Source organism: Vanellus vanellus (genome assembly GCF_965231255.1).
Source record: "Vanellus vanellus genome assembly, chromosome: 3".
In the NCBI taxonomy this organism is placed as follows: domain Eukaryota; kingdom Metazoa; phylum Chordata; class Aves; order Charadriiformes; family Charadriidae; genus Vanellus; species Vanellus vanellus.
The window spans coordinates 123111718-123130929 of record NC_138907.1 but is presented as its reverse complement, the minus strand read 5'-3'; the positions used below and the strand labels follow the sequence as shown (position 1 = coordinate 123130929).

The 19212-nt window shown below is 40.2% G+C and overlaps 1 protein-coding gene across 2 annotated transcripts in view; it reads right to left on the bottom strand.

Annotated features, from left to right (window-relative positions):
- The window catches only part of RCAN2 (regulator of calcineurin 2), a gene marked incomplete at both ends in the record, with an annotated part of 80981 nt that overhangs the window by 17574 nt on the left and 44195 nt on the right, over positions 1-19212 (bottom strand). Inside the window, one exon of one of the 2 annotated variants that reach the window (XM_082481173.1) lies at positions 18866-19026. The exons of the other annotated variant lie outside the window; for it this stretch is intronic. Within the exon in view, the coding sequence (XP_082337299.1) occupies positions 18866-18952 (87 nt within the window). Of the gene's footprint in view, positions 1-18865; positions 19027-19212 lie in introns of those variants that run through there. 2 annotated transcript variants of the gene reach the window in all.

Here is a 19212-nt window from a genome sequence, read left to right as displayed (position 1 = left end):
GGTCTAGCGGGAGGTGTCCCTGCCTCTGACAGGGGGGTTGGAACTCGATGATCTTCGACGTCCCTTCCAACCCAAACCATTCTATGATTCTGTGATCTTGCAGATCCTGAAGGCTGCATCCAGGGTTTTGCCTTCATTATGTGCCAAAATCACTCTGACACCATGCATATTTGATATAAAGCTTACTGCTTACAGATGCTCCGGAGAGAGACATTGAGAAAGTATGAGGCATTGCATAATGTTGCATAGACATCTGTAATTCACCATCTCATGAAAACTTGTGATGACAAAAATAGGTAGGAAACTGGAAGAAGCTTGATAGTCACATTTCACACCAGGACTGAGGCAGTAAGTGCCATCCCTCACTACCAGTCTTCCTGTAACAGTCCACCAAGGCGTGATAGCACTGCAATAGCACCGCAAACCTCCTGGTGCACAAAACAAGACAGACTTGCCACTTGAAAAATCAGCTGAACTAAATAAATTTACGTTCAGCTTCCAACTCATCAGCACAACAAAAGGTACAGAGATAATATCTGCCCCAAAGCTTAATGGAAACGGCATTCACATTTCAGAAGAGGCTGACAAATGTCAGGGGCACAGAATTTTGCTGCGTTGCCTTTTCTGTTTTTAACCAGCTCACATCCCTGTTTACCTCAATGTGACGCACATTCCTCCTGCTTAGCTCCACTGATCTGGAAACCAAAGGCTCCTTCAAGATGAAATAAATTGTTCCTGTGGCAATGCCAAGGGGGTGATTTAATATAGTTTGGAGACTTCTCAATTCAATTTCACACCCAACGATTGAGCTAAAAGAAAAATCCACACTTTACATTTCTTCTTTATATGAGCACTGCTATTTTACTGTATCACCAGCGACCGATTTTCTGAGCACTCCATATTTGAAGTACTCCCGTTCCAGATGCCCTATTAGCTCCCTGAAACGCTGGAAGCACTCTTTCAAACCAGCTGGCCAAGCACACATTTATATGGCTAGGTCTATTAGTTTTGCCCCCAGTACTAGGGAGTGTTCTGTAGAGACATCATTCTTTGCTCTCTGAGAAGCTACTTTTGATTCCTGTGCTGGGTACCATTTTGTGCATCACTTGATTATATTTTTTTCTGTTGCATTGTATTTGGCAGTGAAAAAAAGCAAGAGCAGGTTTGTGGAGGATTTAATGCAATTTCTGTTTTCTAAATAGCAGCCTTACATTTTGGCTTTAGAATGATAAAAGTAATGCTCGTCACAAAGACATGAAGAAAATATTCAGACTTTCCTGAAGAAAAGCTTTTTTTTGTTTGCTTGATTTTAAGAATTCAAACAATAAATGAGTAGATAATATATGTTGTGAACTCCAAGGAGCTCATCTGCATTGGATTTAAGAATGTACATAGTACAATACTGGCTTATCAATTTTGTCTTATTGCTGCAAACATTTAAGCCCAGCAATTAATTTATAGCACAAGGAACAAATTGCTGTCTATATGTTTAGCCTGTTTCAATAATTCCTAAAGTTCTTGTTATCTTATTTCAGCAAACAAAGCTAAGGGAAAAAACCCAACCTTAATTAGTTTTTACCAATAGCTGCTATGCTTCTATCAGTAATGGTGTTCCAATAGGAGCAGATCTCTACAGCAAAACGGTTGGTGCTGAGGACTTTCTGATCAGGTGCCACAGACCGAATGCCCATTAGCAGTTGGAGCATATGAAGCACACTACTGGAGTGCATCTTCTATATTAATTTCATCTGAAGGTATCCAGTTCATGAACTGGTCTGTGATGTGAAAGAAAAGCACAGTTAATGAAGATCAGGAGGAAAGTTGCCTCATGAGAATCCCCAGCTCAGACTAAAAATGCTAATGTAGACGCAAGCCAGTATCTAAGAACAGTTAGCTGGCACTCCTGGAAAAGCAAAAAAAAAAAATAAAAACCTTAAGTGCTAGGGACAATAATAAATAAGGGACTGGTAATCAAACGTGCAGGAAACTAGGATTAAGGTCATGCATTATGAGAAGCCAGGTGAAAAATATTCATACTAACTCTATAAACTTAGGAACTGTAAGAAAAGTTGCATAAATATCCATCTTCTTATTACACTACTTTTCATTGATCTTTGAGAACTTAAGTTTCATCTCCTCAACCCTTCTGAGGTATACCACTCTCCTGTGTGGTGACACTGAGGCAAAGACAGATTCGCTTATAGTCACAGTGCCCACTTTCGGGCAACCATGGGAGTAGAACCATTGTTTCCGTAACTCATTCAGGAGCATCTTTACTTCTACAAGCATCCAAAAACCCAGAGTATCTAGAAAGCTCAGCCTCTCAAAAATCTGTTACCAAGCCTGTTAGAGTGTCAGGGGACACCTCTGTTGCTGTCAGTGACACAGAATCAGAACCTCACTTGAATAGAATGTTAAATGCAAGAATGAAATATAATAAAGAGAGCACTAAGAGCTGAAAAACTTTGTTTTATTTATACTCTTGGAGCTGTAATGTTGTAAAACCACCATAAAATACATACTATTCATTCCCTGTCTCTGTCAACCCAGTTAAACTAGAAAAATAAACAAGAAAAAGCCATGGGACAGTTCAAACAAATAAAATGCTTGCCTTGCCCACTCCTGATTTACTGTTTTGCCTACAGTGATCAACATTTATAGCAGTTCAGCTGTTTCTCATCACGGTCATGGAGAATGCTTTTTCCCTTCGCTCTCTCCCAAGAACTGCAAACTGCACTAACATGACTAAAATATAGTTTCAACTTGTCTGGATTTAGAAAGGACACTGACAATTTTGAAAGTGACTACTAAGAAAAACAAGTAGGAGAGTAGAAGAGAATCTAATCTCATGCTCCTCCATAAATGTTATTTAACTATCGAAAAAACACATATTAACCTACGAATACACAACTTCAGAAGTTTAGTAAAAATATCTCTGCTAAAATGTAGCTTCCAATACAAATGAAAACAGTCTACCCAGAGACAAAAACATAGAAGTCAGCTGTCACTCAGGGCGTTAGTCTTACTTTGCACCTCTGCACTAAAACAAAGAGCTGCTTACTGTCCCCTTTTGCCTTTCTCCCTGCCATTGCAGCCCACAATTAGTGGGCAGAACCTGCAGTACTGTGACCAACGTCTAACACTCTGGTTGTACTAGTTGACTGTTTCTCGTTCTTGCCAGTCTGTCGCGACCATCTGTCATTCCCCGTCTTACACTTCATTTGCAAATTACTCAAGCAGGTCTGTTGGCTGTATACATTCAAACAGCTCTTAGAATCTACAGCCTTTAAGACTGGAGTCTCTTTGTACAATAAAGATACATCATGGACAATAAAATGCTATCTCCAATTGAGTGACTGAATGGAGTCTGCAGCAAACCTACATAAACTACATGAAAATACATTTCAAGACTAACAGTATGCAAAAAGAGTTCAATACAGGTACCTTCTATCAGAAACAAACATGTAAGAGAGAGAGAAAGAAAACTAAGAAAAAAAAAAATCATCATTGGGCTGGAAAAGAGCAAAGGTGTACACAGAGGAAACTTTCTGCTTACAGAGGGATATGGGAATGTTTTTCTAGGATCCGTTTCAGACACATTCTGACGTGTTCTGTCTCTCTTACATCCAGCTCAGTGTAGGTGATGGAATAGCAACGCACTGGTCACAGAGCAACACACCGTAACTGAATGGATGACACATACAATTCAAACTAATTTTACCTGATGGGCTACATAAGGATTTGAGGGTCCGGGGTCACACAAGAGATGCTTAAACCACAGCACAGGTTTCCGCATTTTGTGCTTGGTTCACACAGCAAACCCCTTCACATCTCGCTGAGCAAGAGATCAATACAGTTTTCTTAAAATATGTTAACTTGTTCTAGTTCCTAATTTCACTTTAAAATAGAGAAGTGTTCCAAGTGGGAAAAAATGGATAATGGAAGAGGAAAATATGGCGAAATAAACAACCTTAAAACATAGTTCAGAAACAGTGACGTCTCTTTTAAATTGAGATCCAGAAAAAATACACTGAGCTGTTGCAATCTCTTAAGCACAGTTATTTCCAGAAAAGGCTTTTATGATTCATGAAAGTCTCCTTCCGTAGCTTGCCAGTGAAAATCCATCTTCATCATCAACTCTTTATGTATATTTTCTTTTTAACCTATTTTGCTCTTTGTAGTCCTTCCTTCACTAATTGTTTATAAGAAAACATTTGAGCTTGATACATTTATTTTGAAGAGAAAAAGAAGTCTTTTTTTTATTATTACACAGGATATAGAATTTCCTTACAACAGGAATTGTGCTATCAGAAATGGAAAGACACAGGAAAAGAAAAAAGATGATAACTTACAGGTAACAGTCTGTTCCCCTAACTTAAAATGGTAGAAATTCCATGGACTAAAATGATTATATTTATACATTGCACTGAAAAAGGCAACTATAAAATACTGCAAGCATACCTTTCTCCCACATTCAGTGATTTGATGCCCTCAAGAGGAGCCTCAGATGAGCTATAGCCTGCTGGGTATAATTGATCTTAATGCTGTTATCATTCTGAAAAGTTTACCTGTGAATTTGATTTTGCAGATCGTGGCAGAAAATGGATGGAAAGCATCTGCATAAACAGAAATGATACACTCTTCCCTCCATGCTTTTTCTATATTGTCACTGTAACACCTGTTTCAGGACTGTCCTACAAAAAACTGAAGATGCTTTCCAGTTTGAATGAACTTCAGTGGAAAAAAAAAAAAGTGCTTGAAATATTTTTACACTTCGAGAGGCAGTATTCTTCCCCGTCAGAGGTCACAGTCTTTAGAGAACTCCAGGATCCCAAGCTGCACAGATGCTGAAATATCAAAGAAAAGCTATACAGCAGCCTACCTGCCTTATTAAAAAAAAAAAAAATAATCAACAGCATATTTTCATTTCCAATATATACTACATTGCTTAATTAGCCTCTAGAACTTTATAGTGCTATAGTACCTAACGAAATCAAGAATTCGGCACATTTCAGAAAACTGGGCTTGTGTAGGCCAGAAGAAAGGTTTTGGGTGGACTTGGTAAGCAGCCAAGGAAGAGTTACTGATATGACAGACCCAGGCTCTGTATCAGGTACATAAGGGCAGAAAAAGAAGCAATGGTTTCTATCTGCCTCAACAGCCGGTAGTACTGTCCACTACCCAACAGAATAGAGACGAGGGAATTTTAGTCTTACAGTGATATAATTGTTTTATTAGGCAGATGGAAGAAACCCCAGGGTGAAAAAGCAAATATTCCTGACCAAACTGCTCCCCTGTCATTTTCCAAGCAACTGGATAACTTCCAGTTGGCACAGATTTTGTTTAGAAACAAGAATTGGAAAGTAGACTAATCCTATCTTACAGCTAAAAACAGCACTGCTCTTCATCAAAATCATTTTCATTTCCTGATGTGAAAAAATATATTAGTAACAGCATGATATTAAAAAGATACTGGACTGGCATTATGAAACTGAAGCTGCTCTTCGCAGAGGCTTGTATCCAGAGCACTCAGTGCAAAGGCAACGAGCCCAGTGACTAGCAAGCAGAGTAGTAACCAAAGGTAGATTTTGTTCTTTGTATGAACAAGTTTTTTAAAAATAAGTAGGACATATAAAAATAATTAGTATCCCGTAGAGTCCAGTCTCTTGCCCTGTGGCACTGTTTCACACTGTGTGAAAGAAAGTTATGTGCCTTGCAAATGCTGTTACGTAAGTCCATAATGTGTGCGTCTGCAGAGTTGGAGACAAATGTGTAGACTCGAGGAGTCTGGCTTGGAGGTCATTGAGATTTTCAAAGCACTAAAGTTTGGTGCAAATAGATTCTAAGTGACACAGGAAGACGTGGGACTACTAATTTCGGAGGAACTCATCAGTCAAAATAAAGGGAAGCAACCTGTTCACTACCGAGGTTACACCTTCAAATGTCAGAGGGTCTCCCAGACCACTCAGCCTGCTGCACCGACTACACCTGCATCCAGCTGCAAACCACTACGCGGCAGAAGCAGTGTCAGTTGTAGCCTCAAGAACAGAATTTACATTTTTCAATTTCAACTGAACTGTTTACTTACTCAGTATAGGATACTAATATTTAATTAAGAAGAACAAATTACCACCTAAAAGTGAACAAGTTCATTCTACAAGTTCCTTAGCATAGTCCACAGACTCTTTCTAAGGGGTATTTAAATCAGAAACACAGTAGATCTAGTCTTGCTACACATAAACCTCAGATTCAATGGAAAACATTCAGGGGAGAATAAATCAAGAGGTTGAAAGGAAGGGTAACTTCCTATAGATAAGTGGTCTCAAAATAGAGTAGTTCAATATACACCAATCTGCAGCTATTATCAACCACATACTTTATTTTACACAGATGTATACACACCTATTAATTATCATTTTACCATACGTATACCAAATACTTATTCCCAAAGTAAATTCTCCTTATCCAAGACAATTTAAACCTTTTCTTAAAGTCCATCTGCTCTGCTTCTGTTTCACTATAAAACTATATAAACTATAAAACTATAAAAAATAGTTAAAGCTTAAGCAGAAATTCTAGCAAACACTGAGCCAATGGCATTCAATAATACTCTGTATTGTTTTCTAGGATGCAGTATGCATTGGGTACTCTCCCGTTTCAGGACTGCTACTGTAAGCCAAGCAAATCTTTTCATTCAACATTACTTAGTGACACCAAGCTCCCTCCCCTACCCCAAGAAGTACGACCGCTTTGGGAGTTAATATTGTGTGCAGGTAGCTTAAATCGCTACAGTTTTTCAACAGTTTCAGTCCAGTTACCTGCTACAAAAGCAAGAAGTAGATACCTAAATATCTTTTCTCTTTATTCATTTATTTTAAAAATTCAGACAAAAATGCATCAACTTGCCAAACCTCTAAAACTTTTAAGTATGCCAATAATTTACTTCTGTCTAACATAAGCTGCATATTTATTACTGTTATGGGCCAGCATTTGGCTTTGCTCCCAGCTGTTGTGATTAATAATTTTTTTTAGTTCAACAATTCTCAGATTACGGTTCAAGGACTAGCAGTAGTCTGCAGAAAACTTGGCTGGTCACAAAGTCCTGGAATTCCTCTAATATAATCAGCTGTTTCTAAAGATAAAGGTACTACCTTTCACACTAGGTATTTTACTTAGGATCTGCAAACAAGAGAGCAACATGAAATCTCACTTTTAGACAAAAAATGTGCATCTGAAAAGTCTAACCAGCCTGAAGACACAAACGGCGTACCTGCAACAGCGAGCTTACTTAAGCTGACCAGTGGCTACATTAGCACAGAACCCAAAATAGTAAACTCAACAGAATTAACGTGCCCAAGAACACCACAATGCTACCCACAATTTGAGAGCTTTCAGTCAGCTTGACAACAGAGTCAGAAAGTACCTGCCTCTTGCAAACCACTACCCAAGCACCAGGCAGGACTAGACTTTTATTCACAATGCCAGGCTCCGTAACAACCTCAAGAAGCAGAATAACCACCTCCCCCCAACAACTAGCTATAACAGACGAGCGTAAGAGCAGTAACAGCGCCGTTGGAAGGGCTGCCATCCCGGTTAGCGCTCAGCTTCTAACATTCTTGCAGCTGTGCCACATTCTCTCTGGTTGTCTGCATTTGCTTTAGAGCACAGAGCACACTGAAAACTAGCCCTAGTAGCCCAGCATCAACGTACCAAAGAGAGAGAACAAGTGATCTGCACTGTCTTCCATACGTCCAGAAATTACACGCAGGGAATCGTACCCTGGGCTGCATGTCCAGCAGCGTGGCCAGCGCGTCGAGGGAGGGGATTCTGCTCCTCTACTCCACTCTGGTGAGACCACACCTGGAGTACTGTGTCCAGCTCTGGGGCACCCAACATAAGAAGGACACGGACCTGTTGGGATGGGTCCAGAGGAGGCCACAAAAATGATGAGGGGGCTGGAGCACCTCTCCTATGAGGACAGGCTGAGACAGTTGGGGTTGTTCAGCCTGAAGAAGAGAAGGCTCCAGGGAGACATTATTGTGGCCTTTCAGTGGGGACAGGCTTTTTGCCAGGGCCTCTAGTGACAGGACAACCATTTTAAGCTGAACAAGGGTAGATCTAGATTGGACCTAAGGAAGAAATTCCTTACTCTGAGTGTGGTGAGACACTGGAACAGGTAGCCCAGAGAAGCTGTGGATGCCCCATCCCTGGAGGTGTTCAAGGCCAGGCTGGATGGGGCTTTGAGCAACCTGGTCTAGTGGGAGGTGTCCCTGCCCATGGCAGGGGGGTCGGAACTGGATGATCTTTAAGGTCCCTTCCAACCCAAACAATTCTGTAGTTCTACATTTGTTTTGATTACAAAAGTGAGATACTGCTGACTATTCTTCATTGCAATTCACCAGAACTTAAAAGATTTGCAGCACACAACTGCTTAGACACATGAATTTCTATATACAGCTGTGATTTTTATTTCTTTTCAGGCGTAATCCTTTGCACTCCTGTTGCTCAATTAAAGTTTGTTCAGAATTTTGATGCTGCCCCACCAGCATGGTGTCATCCACATTTTTTTTAAGGTTTTTCTCTGTTGACTACTGTCATTAATCCCAACCTGGTTCCAGGAAGACACATGTGAGCTTATCTACTTAAATGCCTTCACCATTTGAGAATAAACACCTTCTGGTTTAGACATTTTTTAAACAACTATGCGCTCACCTTACGGAAGTTATGTTTAGACTGTAGATTACTTACAAAAATGACTTGAACAGCATGAAAGCTTTAGTCAAAATATCTACCTTCAATATCTCCTTTATCCCACTTATCCAATTGGCCTGTCAAACACGGAAGGCATATTGATTTGACATGATTTGCTCTAGACTACCCAGGCCTAATTACTTCCAAAGTACTTACAAACTTATTTCCCAAATTCAAATTAGATAAAAATATCTCTAATTACACAGACCTTTCTCCCCCTCCAGCTTTTAAACACAAATGCTATTTCTTTCCTTCTCCTATCCTCAGCAATCTCTCTGTAACCTATGAATTCTCAAGGATAATTTCAAATTAGATTATTTCAACTACATCCTAAAGCATTCATTGGTGGATTTTTATCAGCTCCTGTACACTTGAATAACTGTCTTCCCTCTGTGTTTTTAGCAGTTTTTGTCTGCTCTGGTCACTACTAGGCTTGGTTTTTTTATATTAATTTAGCTGATTATCTGTCAAGCATTTTATTTACCACACATGAAATCAGTCATACCATAACCTTCCCCTGATTGTTCGTTACGTATGTACTTTGCTGTTAATGGATTTGCACATTGTTTTCTGCTAACTTTTTAAGAATCACAAGACTTTCCTTATTCTTGTTTAAACTCTCCGCTAATTGAAACTCATTTTGTGATTTTGCCCACTTTGTTTTCACTTTATATATAAATCCTTAAACTGCTGTAAAGCAAAAGGAGTATCTGATCTAGCCATAACAGTCTCTTAATGTACATCCCATCTGTCCTTTGCATCAGGACAGATAATCTCCATTATGCATTCAAAAGTGCCTCCTTAACTGCTAATTCTCATGCACTTCTCAGTCTCTCAGATAATCTTCTTAGGGGACGCTATTTACCAGCTCCATAAGGCTGCTGAAAATGACTTTTTTAAAAAAATAATTTTCCTTGTTTGTCTCATCTCAGACTTTCATTATTTCAAAAGCTTACTTCAAAATAATTTTTATCCGAAGTACTTGCCATTATTAATTTCTTCCTCAATTGTTAAGATCAAAATCGAAAATCAAATACAAATTAACTAACTCCATTTGCTGAAAGAAGTGTGCCAAGAACATTCTCATAATTTGATATATGATGTCTTACTGTATCACTTACTGTTTGGATACTTTCAACAATTTAGAAAGTATTGTTATTTATTTCTAGTATCATCTACCACACTGGACAAAAACAAGGGAAAACAGACAATTCCTTCTTGCATTCCAGAAGGATGAAGCAGAAAGGAAGACAGAGAAGGTAGGAATAAGATACATTAAAAAAGAATAGATTTTTTTTTTGGTAGGGTTTACAAAACATATTCTGTCCCATGCAGGCACATGTAGCTTAGTCTAGCCACATTCAATCACTTATTTCCTTGTAAGACATTTAACAGCAAAACGTTTTGAGGAGAGAGTTGAAAGAAGAGTGGCAGCAGCCCAGAGTAACAGTTCACAAAGGGATTTTGTTACCTGGAGGTGGAATGGAAGCCTCTGGAATATGCTTTCTGAAAAGCAAATGAACTTTCAAGATTAATTTACCTAAGGTTTCAACAATCCTAACACCTTGGTGAAAGCTTTGTCAAAAATTCCTTCTTTTTTCAACCATCACCTGGTTTTATCTGGCATCTTGTGTCAGCTTCTGGTCTAAAGTCCCTAAATCATTCCACTACACCATGAGAAGTCAAGGTCCTCTGTTCTCACCTTGGTCTTCTATTGATTATTCATTTTTCATCAACTCTCCCTCCACTTTAAACTTCTCTGCCTCTGTCACCCACTCAATCAGAAGACCTGCCGTGACCTACCTCCCTGCCCCAGCTTCCACAAGAGTTTTCTCCGTTCTTGGTCTTGCACCACAAAGGCACTTCTCATGGGGAAGAAAAAAGAGGACTTCCCTCCTCTGAAAGCCTGCACTCCCCTTCCTCATTCCAGCCACCCTTTTGAATAACCAACTTTCCTCCTCCCTCCGGTTAAACCACAGTCCAGAGAACTTCCAACTATGACCTGCTCCTTAAAGATACTTGCTTGTCTTAAATACATGTTCCTCTTTCAAGGAGAAAGGCATAAAGGCCATTTCTGATGGTGGGTTGTTTTGGGGTGGGTTTTTTTGATCAGCACTAGCAAATACAATACTACTACTCCCCCCAAACACCACCACCACCCCCGCCAAACAAATGGACCCACACCAAACCAACAGCTACAGACAAGTGGTAGTTAAATTTCCCAGTATAGTTTAATTATTTAATCAAGGAAAGAGTTTGTATTCTTGTTGGTTTAGTTATTGTTTTTCTCTCAGAAACATGGAAAAGGATCCAAAACTGAAGGAAGCTTGCCATCAGGCAATAGAATATGCAGCAAAGGTTGATGAAACTTGAGGCTGGTAAACTTGGAGTAAGACTTATACCGCAAATGAAACAATCTTATTTCCTCCATAAATGGAACTTCATTTCTTGAGAGGATTAGCAGTTCTTTTACCATAATTTGTTCATCTGCCTGCACACCAGCACATCTGACCTGCATGAATAAAAGGTCAAATGAGATTTCTGCAAGGCTACCGCTCCTCTGGCCGTGACATGGGTACACACAGCAGAACTCATGTTGCATGATTCAGCTGTTTGAATGCCTCCACCCTTTATGGCCAACGTATCAAGATTACTCACTGCAACATCTGAAGCAGACAGATACTTCCACAAGTGACAAATTGAGCTGAAGAAATTACAGTGTACAGCTGCCTGCTGATACTGCGCTGAGCACAATAGGTTTATTGTGTTTCTCAGATCAGTGACTGTTATTTCAACAGATAGGACTATCTGGTGCTGCAAAACTGGAGGCTCTTCCATGCTGCAGTACATTTCTCCTGCTAAATATGAAGCCATCCTGCAAGATAAAGTCCATATCTCTGTCCAGATGCTGCCAGAATCTCAGGCAGATTCTGAAAGGTAGGAAGTTTGAGCTAATTAAAAACGAACAAACAAAAACTAACCAGTAACTAAGCAAAGTTCCTTGCTCCCTGGAAAGCATATAGAGCTCAAACAGCATTTGAAATTGAACACCTACAAAACCAGATTATTAAAAAAAAAGGATTTTTAATTACACCAGATCTGGTACATTCCAATCCAGTTTCCTAATTGGAAAACTTATTTCCTGGTTCCTTAGTTTTCCATCTGCAAATGAGAATACTTGGAAATCTTTTATCTATAGCATCACTTTGAAGTTGTTCAGCAACTCCAGGAGTGCAGAAGAGAAACACACACTGCCACGGAGATGTAAGTAGCAGCCCACAGCCACTGCAGCACCCAGCTCCGCATGGACCCATCTATCTGCCTTCCTATTGCGCAGTTTGCTGTGCGGACACCCTGCATGGACAGCGGGGCTGTTCACTCCATCAGAGCTGCTTGCAACCTTGATTCAGCACCAACAAACTCCAAACAGGGGCAGCTAAATGCATCACAGGAACACTGATGTTGTGAGAAGGCGATTGTGCTTTCGGGAATTAACATGGACAAAGCAGAAATCAGCCTGAACTCTAGAAGGAAAGCATGGACTGGAGCCAAACGTGCTGGCCGCTTGTACATCTTGGAAGCATTGTGAAGGAGGCAAAAAAAGGGGGGAGAAGTTTCCTATTTCCCCAGAAAAAAATTAAATGTCTAATATCCTGTACTGCAGTTAGTGCAGAGGGCAGCTAAGCTGTCATGCCTCAAGCCAGCAGCAGTTGAGGCTCATCTGTATGATCTACACCAAACCAAAGAGTCAAGACTCAACACTGGGAAGTCAATAAATACAGTTACTTCAAGCAAGGTTAGACAGTACAGTCTCAGAAGTCTCCCATGGGAAAAATTTTAATTCTGTTGGCATTTAGAAGGTGAAGATGCTTATTGACACTTAGCCATATGAATGGGAGAAATTTTCCGGAAAAGCACATGCACACAGTCCTGGCACCACTATAAATACATGGATGGCAAAAACAAAATCCTGCAGCTACCAAGCACTGACTGGAGGCTTAGCTAGGCCAGTTTCTGGCCCTTGGCAGCTTGTGTGTTGGCCAAGTGTTCGATAAACTGTGGCACTCTCGTTCAGCATCTCTTTGCCAAGGAAGAATTCACTGCTCGAGACCATACGGTCATGGTTGTTTGCATTCTAGCATATGATTAGATAATATCTTCCAAAGCAAATATGCTGTTTGGCACATGAACTATCAAAACTAAGTAGATTGTTTAACCTCTTTGGTAGAATCACCCCTAGAAAATATTAAAGAATCGTCCAACCATAAAGCATATCCGTTATTCTATGTGCAAAAAAAAAAAGTTGGTGCAGACTTCTGCCTCAAAACCTGCAACTTCTCTCAGTAACAAAGTTTAGATCATGCTAAGAAGCAGCAAAAGGTATCAGTAAAGCTTGAGACAAAACAGTGCTCATATACAGTACCTCTAGAGAAAAATGAGACTAGATCACTATAGACTTGAAAACAACGTACCCTTGAAAAACTTCTTTTGGAGAAAAAGAATTTGGGTACTTCATCTCTCTAGGTTCTTCTGGGAATTCTAACCAAAGTCATTATTTAATGAAAAACCAGTATCTCGCATCTGTATTAAAAGGACGTCAATCTATAGCTGTATTGGTTAATTCTTCAAATCTGCTAAAGAAAATCACCATCTCTTAATTGTTCCTCACATATGCTGGGCCATTTATCAGTATAATTGCAAGGTCCATCTTACCTTATTCCCTGCCTTGGATTAATACTGCACCATCTAGCAACACATTCTAGCTGTTATTTATTTTCTTTTGACCACAAATTGCTCATTGTATAATTATCCTTATGAAAAGGAAATAACTTTGCGTGAGTTCCAACAGAAAGGAGGATCAAAAAGAATACAAAAACCTCTGACTTGTTCTGCTGTTCACTCTGTTAATATAAAAGAGTGCAGAATGATAAGCAGAAAGCATGACATACTCACAGGTGCATAAGCACCTGCAGCTGCCACTGACCTCCAGTGCAAAAGCCGGACTTCCTCCGAGTCAAGCAAAAAGCAAATAGAAATAATTGAAGGTAAGCCTAAAGGGCATATCACAACCCTTAGAAGTCTTAAGGGTTCAATTGCCGTCACATGGGGGCTGTTAGAATAACAAAGGCAAAGCCTAAACTATTTCTGTAACACAGGTTACTGGCAGTACCTGGGTCTGCAGTAGCACTGGGTGACAAGTGAGCAATTTGAGCTTAAGCGGGTCCAGGGAAGGGCCATGAAGATGATCCGAGGGCTGGAGCACCTCTCCTATGAGGACAGGCTGAGGGAGCTGGGGTTGTTCAGCCTGGAGAAGACAAGGCTCCAGGGAAACCTTATTGAAGCCTTTCAGTACTTAAAAGGGGCCTACAGGAAAGACGGGGACAAATGTTTTAGCAGGGCCTGTTACAACAGGACAAGGAGTAATGGCTTTAAATTAAAAGAGGGAAGATTTAGACTAGATATATAGAAGAAATTTTTTACAATGAGGGTGATGAAACACTGGCCCAGGTTGCCCAGAGAGGTGGTGGCTGCCCCATCCTTAGAAACATTCAAGGTCAGGTTGGACAGCACTCTGAGCAACCTGATCCAGTTGAAGATGTCCCTGCTTACGGTAGGGGAGGTTGGAAGGTTGGAGGTTGGACCTTTATGAACCCGAACTATTCTATGATTCTGTGATTCTAAATAGTAACAGATGAAATTACAAAAGCAGTCCTTTCAAGCCACCAGGGCATTTTTGGTAATCATGCTGTTGTTTGGTTTCCTCCTTATAGACCCAGTCTGGGCAGCCTTATGACTTACCCAGTCCCTTCCCACAAATCAAGCTTACGGGCTCAGGAGAAGAATTTGAAAAAAGAAACCCTGAAACTCTCCCAAGTCATGATTTCTGCCATTGGACAGCTGGCAGTATCCAGAGGAGCATGTTTTTCTACAGCTTTCTTCACTCGATTCTAATCTTAGAGCACTTAAACTTCAAACCTCAGAACATCTCTGTGAATGAAACACTTTTAAAATGGAGAATTGAAGCGGGGAGGGAAAAAAACACAAGAACCCAGTATGCTTTCACCCTCAAGACCTCAGTTGAGACATGTCAGACTGCTAAACCTCTCAAGGGCAACTGCAGGGCAATCACTGATCTCCAAACCATCCATCCTAAAGAACTGGTATTAGCAGTGTGCTCACTGGAGCATTTGAACTGAATGAGTTTACAGATTGAGAGAGATCCTGCTCCAGTGAGGATTAATCCCACAAAGCAATGCAGTCAAAACAATGAAACTCTTTCTACTATTTCCCTTTGCTGCCTGGCTCATGTCCACATTGTTTTTTCCCTGTATTAAGATAATGTTCCTACCCACATTACATTACTGTCTTCAGATACAAATTCAATCGATCTGGATCATTAGTATTTCTTCTCTGCTACAGTAGTGCCTCATGGTCCCAATCATACCTTGTTGCCTAGCGGAATTGTGCATGTGAACATAATTGAAGAGAGAACATAAAGAATTAATAATATAAGAATACCTTGCCTAGAGGAAGAAGTACCAGTTTAAATTCTCTTCCACTGTTTCAGTAATGTCTGGAATTTCTCTATTAGAAATAAACAAGATATTCATTAGCTAATTGCTTATGTAACAAACATCATTACATAAAATTATCATGTAGAGGCACTGAAAGAAGAAATTTAATTATCCAGGTGAACTTCAAAGCAGAACTGCACTTTGTGACTTTTATGGTTGCCTTCTCAACTTTACTAGTTCCTGATGTACAGGTGCTGTACAGTTAGTAGCATGTTGATTAGCCTGACCCAGTTTTTGGATTATAAAAGACAATTCAAAACAGCAGCTGATCAAAACCGAAAGGCCTGTTGGATGGGTTCATGGATGGTAAACCAACGGTGTCAGTCTGTGGGCCAGCTGCCAGTTTCAGGGCATCCATACGAGCCTCTGTTGAAAGGATGAGCCACTCCAAATGCTGAAACTAAAAAGCTTTGCCTAAGTAATCGCTCTCCTGTTTCAGAGGCCAAATGGAAAAAAGAGTATTTCCGAGCTTGTCTGCCAGATGCTAAGAGCATAATGCCTACAGAATAAGGTCACTTGCATAGGTGGAAAAGCAGCAATAAGCTAAGCAGCTCACTCTGCTCCAAGCCCTGTGCCCAGTAGCAGCCTTTGCCTCTCTGTAAGAACACCCCAGCACTGATGGGCCATTGCTCTGGAGGAGCGACAACTTGAGGAGCCACCATTGCCACCTGCTGCAAGAGCTCCTGCTCTACAACCCAAACACATACCAAAGTCTTCCACTGCAGGCCTGGCAAACAGGGCAGCTCCTGTCCATCCCTCTCTGCAGCCTGCTGGCTGCAGTCAGCCTCCCAGGTGCATCCAACCCACATGCTGCAAGCGGGACAACGATGGCTCAGTACAGCCGGCATCCTTCTCCAAAACATCATTGCAGTTCTAACCCTAAATAGAAATAAAGTGAGCCATGCTGCAGGCATATCCTAAAACCTAAACCACAATTCTTGCTGACATTAGAGAACTTCTACAGGACTAATAGCTCATTTTAATAAGTCTCATCAAGCACCACACATATGAAGTCTTTGATATATCTGTTCTACCACTGAAGTAACAGTCCCCTCACGCAGCCAGAAGGTTCTGTGCAAAAAAATCTTTGCCGTACATGAGAAGCTCTATAGCAGAAGAAAACCGAAAGGCCAATAGCCTAGGCTCCAGTTTTCAATACTTCTTGTGCCTTCCAGTTGACCTGCAGAAGGGCTGGGTGGAGGGGTGCACAAAGGAGAAGAGGAGAAGGGGCGAAGGCAGGATTTCTGTGCTTGCTTTTGCTCTTTTACTTCAACTTCCATGCCCTTCGCTTCTCAGAAACAGACTCCTTCCTTTTCAACTTTAAAGCTTGATGTTCCCATCATCCTATCAAAGTCAACACAAACATTTTCATGCTCACGGTGACCATACTGTCAACAAAAACACCCACCTTGAAGTGAATTCCTTTTGCAGACAAAAAGAGCAAAAAGAGTTTGTTTTTGTTTTTGTTTTTGTTTTTTTGGGGGGGGGCTGCAATTCTCCTGGGAGTGAGCAAAGAGCAGTAGGTCTCTCCACTTTATTAAAATATCAGTTGCGCTGAAACTTTCACAAGGAGGATGCTTACACTTGCAGCCTGCTGCATAGAGAGAGAGCGGGGAGCAGCGCAGAGCTAGCGAGGCTGGAGCACTGGAAGCAGCCTAGCTGCGGCAGCGCTGCACGGCCTCCCACAGCCGAGTTTGGTGACAGCTAAGTGAAAATGAGTCTGCAGTGAGCTGTGGGTCACTGAGGACAGACTGTTTCCAGCATCTAAGCCAGACAACTTCCAAGTAGACTTACCGTTTCAAAGCTGCAGTGCAGTCTGCAGTGCAGTCTCCATTGTAAATATACCCAAAGTCTTTGCATTCAACATTTTAATTCAGACATCAGAAAAAAAGAAACAAGAAAAAGGGCAGTTTTAACCAAAGCAAACAAAGCACAGAAAGTCCAAGTAACATAAAAGGGACTACAATTCCTGTAACGTCTCTGTAACCCTTTTGTTCTCTTTTATCCCATGTTCCTGGGCCACACTTTCCAGATGCTGCAGCTTAAATCAGGCTAATCTAAGTCTTACCAAAGTCAATGGAAAGCTTTCTGCTGATTTTATGAAAGCCAAAAATTTTGCTTTTTCATTGCTACTGTTATATGAATAAGGATACAAGATCACTACAACTTTAATTTCTTTCATAGTCTTATGTTCAGTGTGGACCAGACACTAAAAGACAATTGCTCCAGGTACAAGCCCATATCAATGCAGGTGTAACTTCTAAATTAAAAACAAAAATATGTTCTAAAGAAAAAAGGAATAAGCAGACAAACATTTCACTACTTCAAAACACTACAGGAAACATGTCCCAGTGCAGGCATGACTGCTCACTTGAACCACTCCTCTGAGTTATTCCCTATTTCATCTCTAAATCCAGCATTAAAGTGTTAAGAAAAAGCTTCTTAAATTAAGAAGAATTTCTTGCTGGCAACACAAATGCATCTGTACAAAGTGTGCATGATATCACCTGGTAACAAACTATCAGGGAAATAAAAATCATAATAACCTCTTGCAAATTAAAGTGGTTTTATTTCCAGATACTTCCATTGGCTTCAATGTTTGACTAAGAATTAAACAGAACAGGGCTCAAAATCTGATCTCCATTTTTTAAATCCTTTTTTCCCCATTCCATTCTTTTAATACTAAGAACAGAGCAATCAGAAACTAATGTTGCCTGTATCTTTGTCTTTTAAACAAACTGCTGAATATCAGTGTATTATGCTTATGAGCTCTTTCAGATGATCTGTGAAAAGCATACTTAAAATTCCTCTTTCAAACTTAATTTGCAGAGAATTTTTTTGCTGTAATATGAGAATAAATGAAAAAGATAATTGATTTCAACAGTAAGCAATTACACACAATGATTTTTCTACAGCAGTTGTCTAATTAAGAGACTATGAGCCCAGCATATCAAGCCTTTGATTTAAGCATTGTCTTTGAGGTATTCATATGATATGCAAGATGCACAACTTTTTGTATTCTGTTACATTGCAGATGCAATACTTGCTACAAACTTTTAACCCTTCACAAAAAATTTGTACTTGTATACATGATTTGGATCTGAAGAAAAGAAACAGCTACTGCTCAACTGAGTAAAAATATCTGAGGATTATCAACATTGATAAATAACATTTATGGCCAGGCTGATCTAAAAAGTGACATGGGACTAAAAATATCTCGGCAAAATTAACAATGAATGATTTGTTATGAATATGAAACATGCATATGCACAGATGTCAGTTATATAACCCATTTCTTATATCATTCAAGGGTAAACACTAGCCTATTCTTTCAGCTTATCAAAACACAATAAAAAGCAGGCACATTTCTCTCCCATATTTCTCTCCCCTAATTAACAATTTTTTTTTAACTGCACGTCTTTTACTACTGCAGCAGAATCCCATCTGCCTCCTTATTCTGAATTGCTACATACAAATGCCTATTGCTCCCAAAGGCTTTTCTAAGAAGCGTCTGTAACAAAAGAATTGTAGGCGCATACCTTAACCTCTTGGTTGGCAAAAATCTCCACATCAACCCCACAGGCAACCAGAGTGGAGACATCACAGTCCATGCTACGGGCTGGCATCCCCCCCTTTTGTACACAGAGTTAGGCAACCTCAGAGTAACAAACGATTGGAAGAAAAAAAAATAAAAATCTTCAATTCAGTATTGCAACTGAACAGTCCAAAATTCTGTTTCAATGCTGACAATAACTGCAAGCTTCCGACACAAGCTCTTTGCACTTAACTGAGTTGCTCCTTGCCTTTCCCTCGCACACCCACCAACTGAGCAGGCACAGCATAGTAACAGCGCTATTCCATCTCTCATGGCAATGACATCACCGCA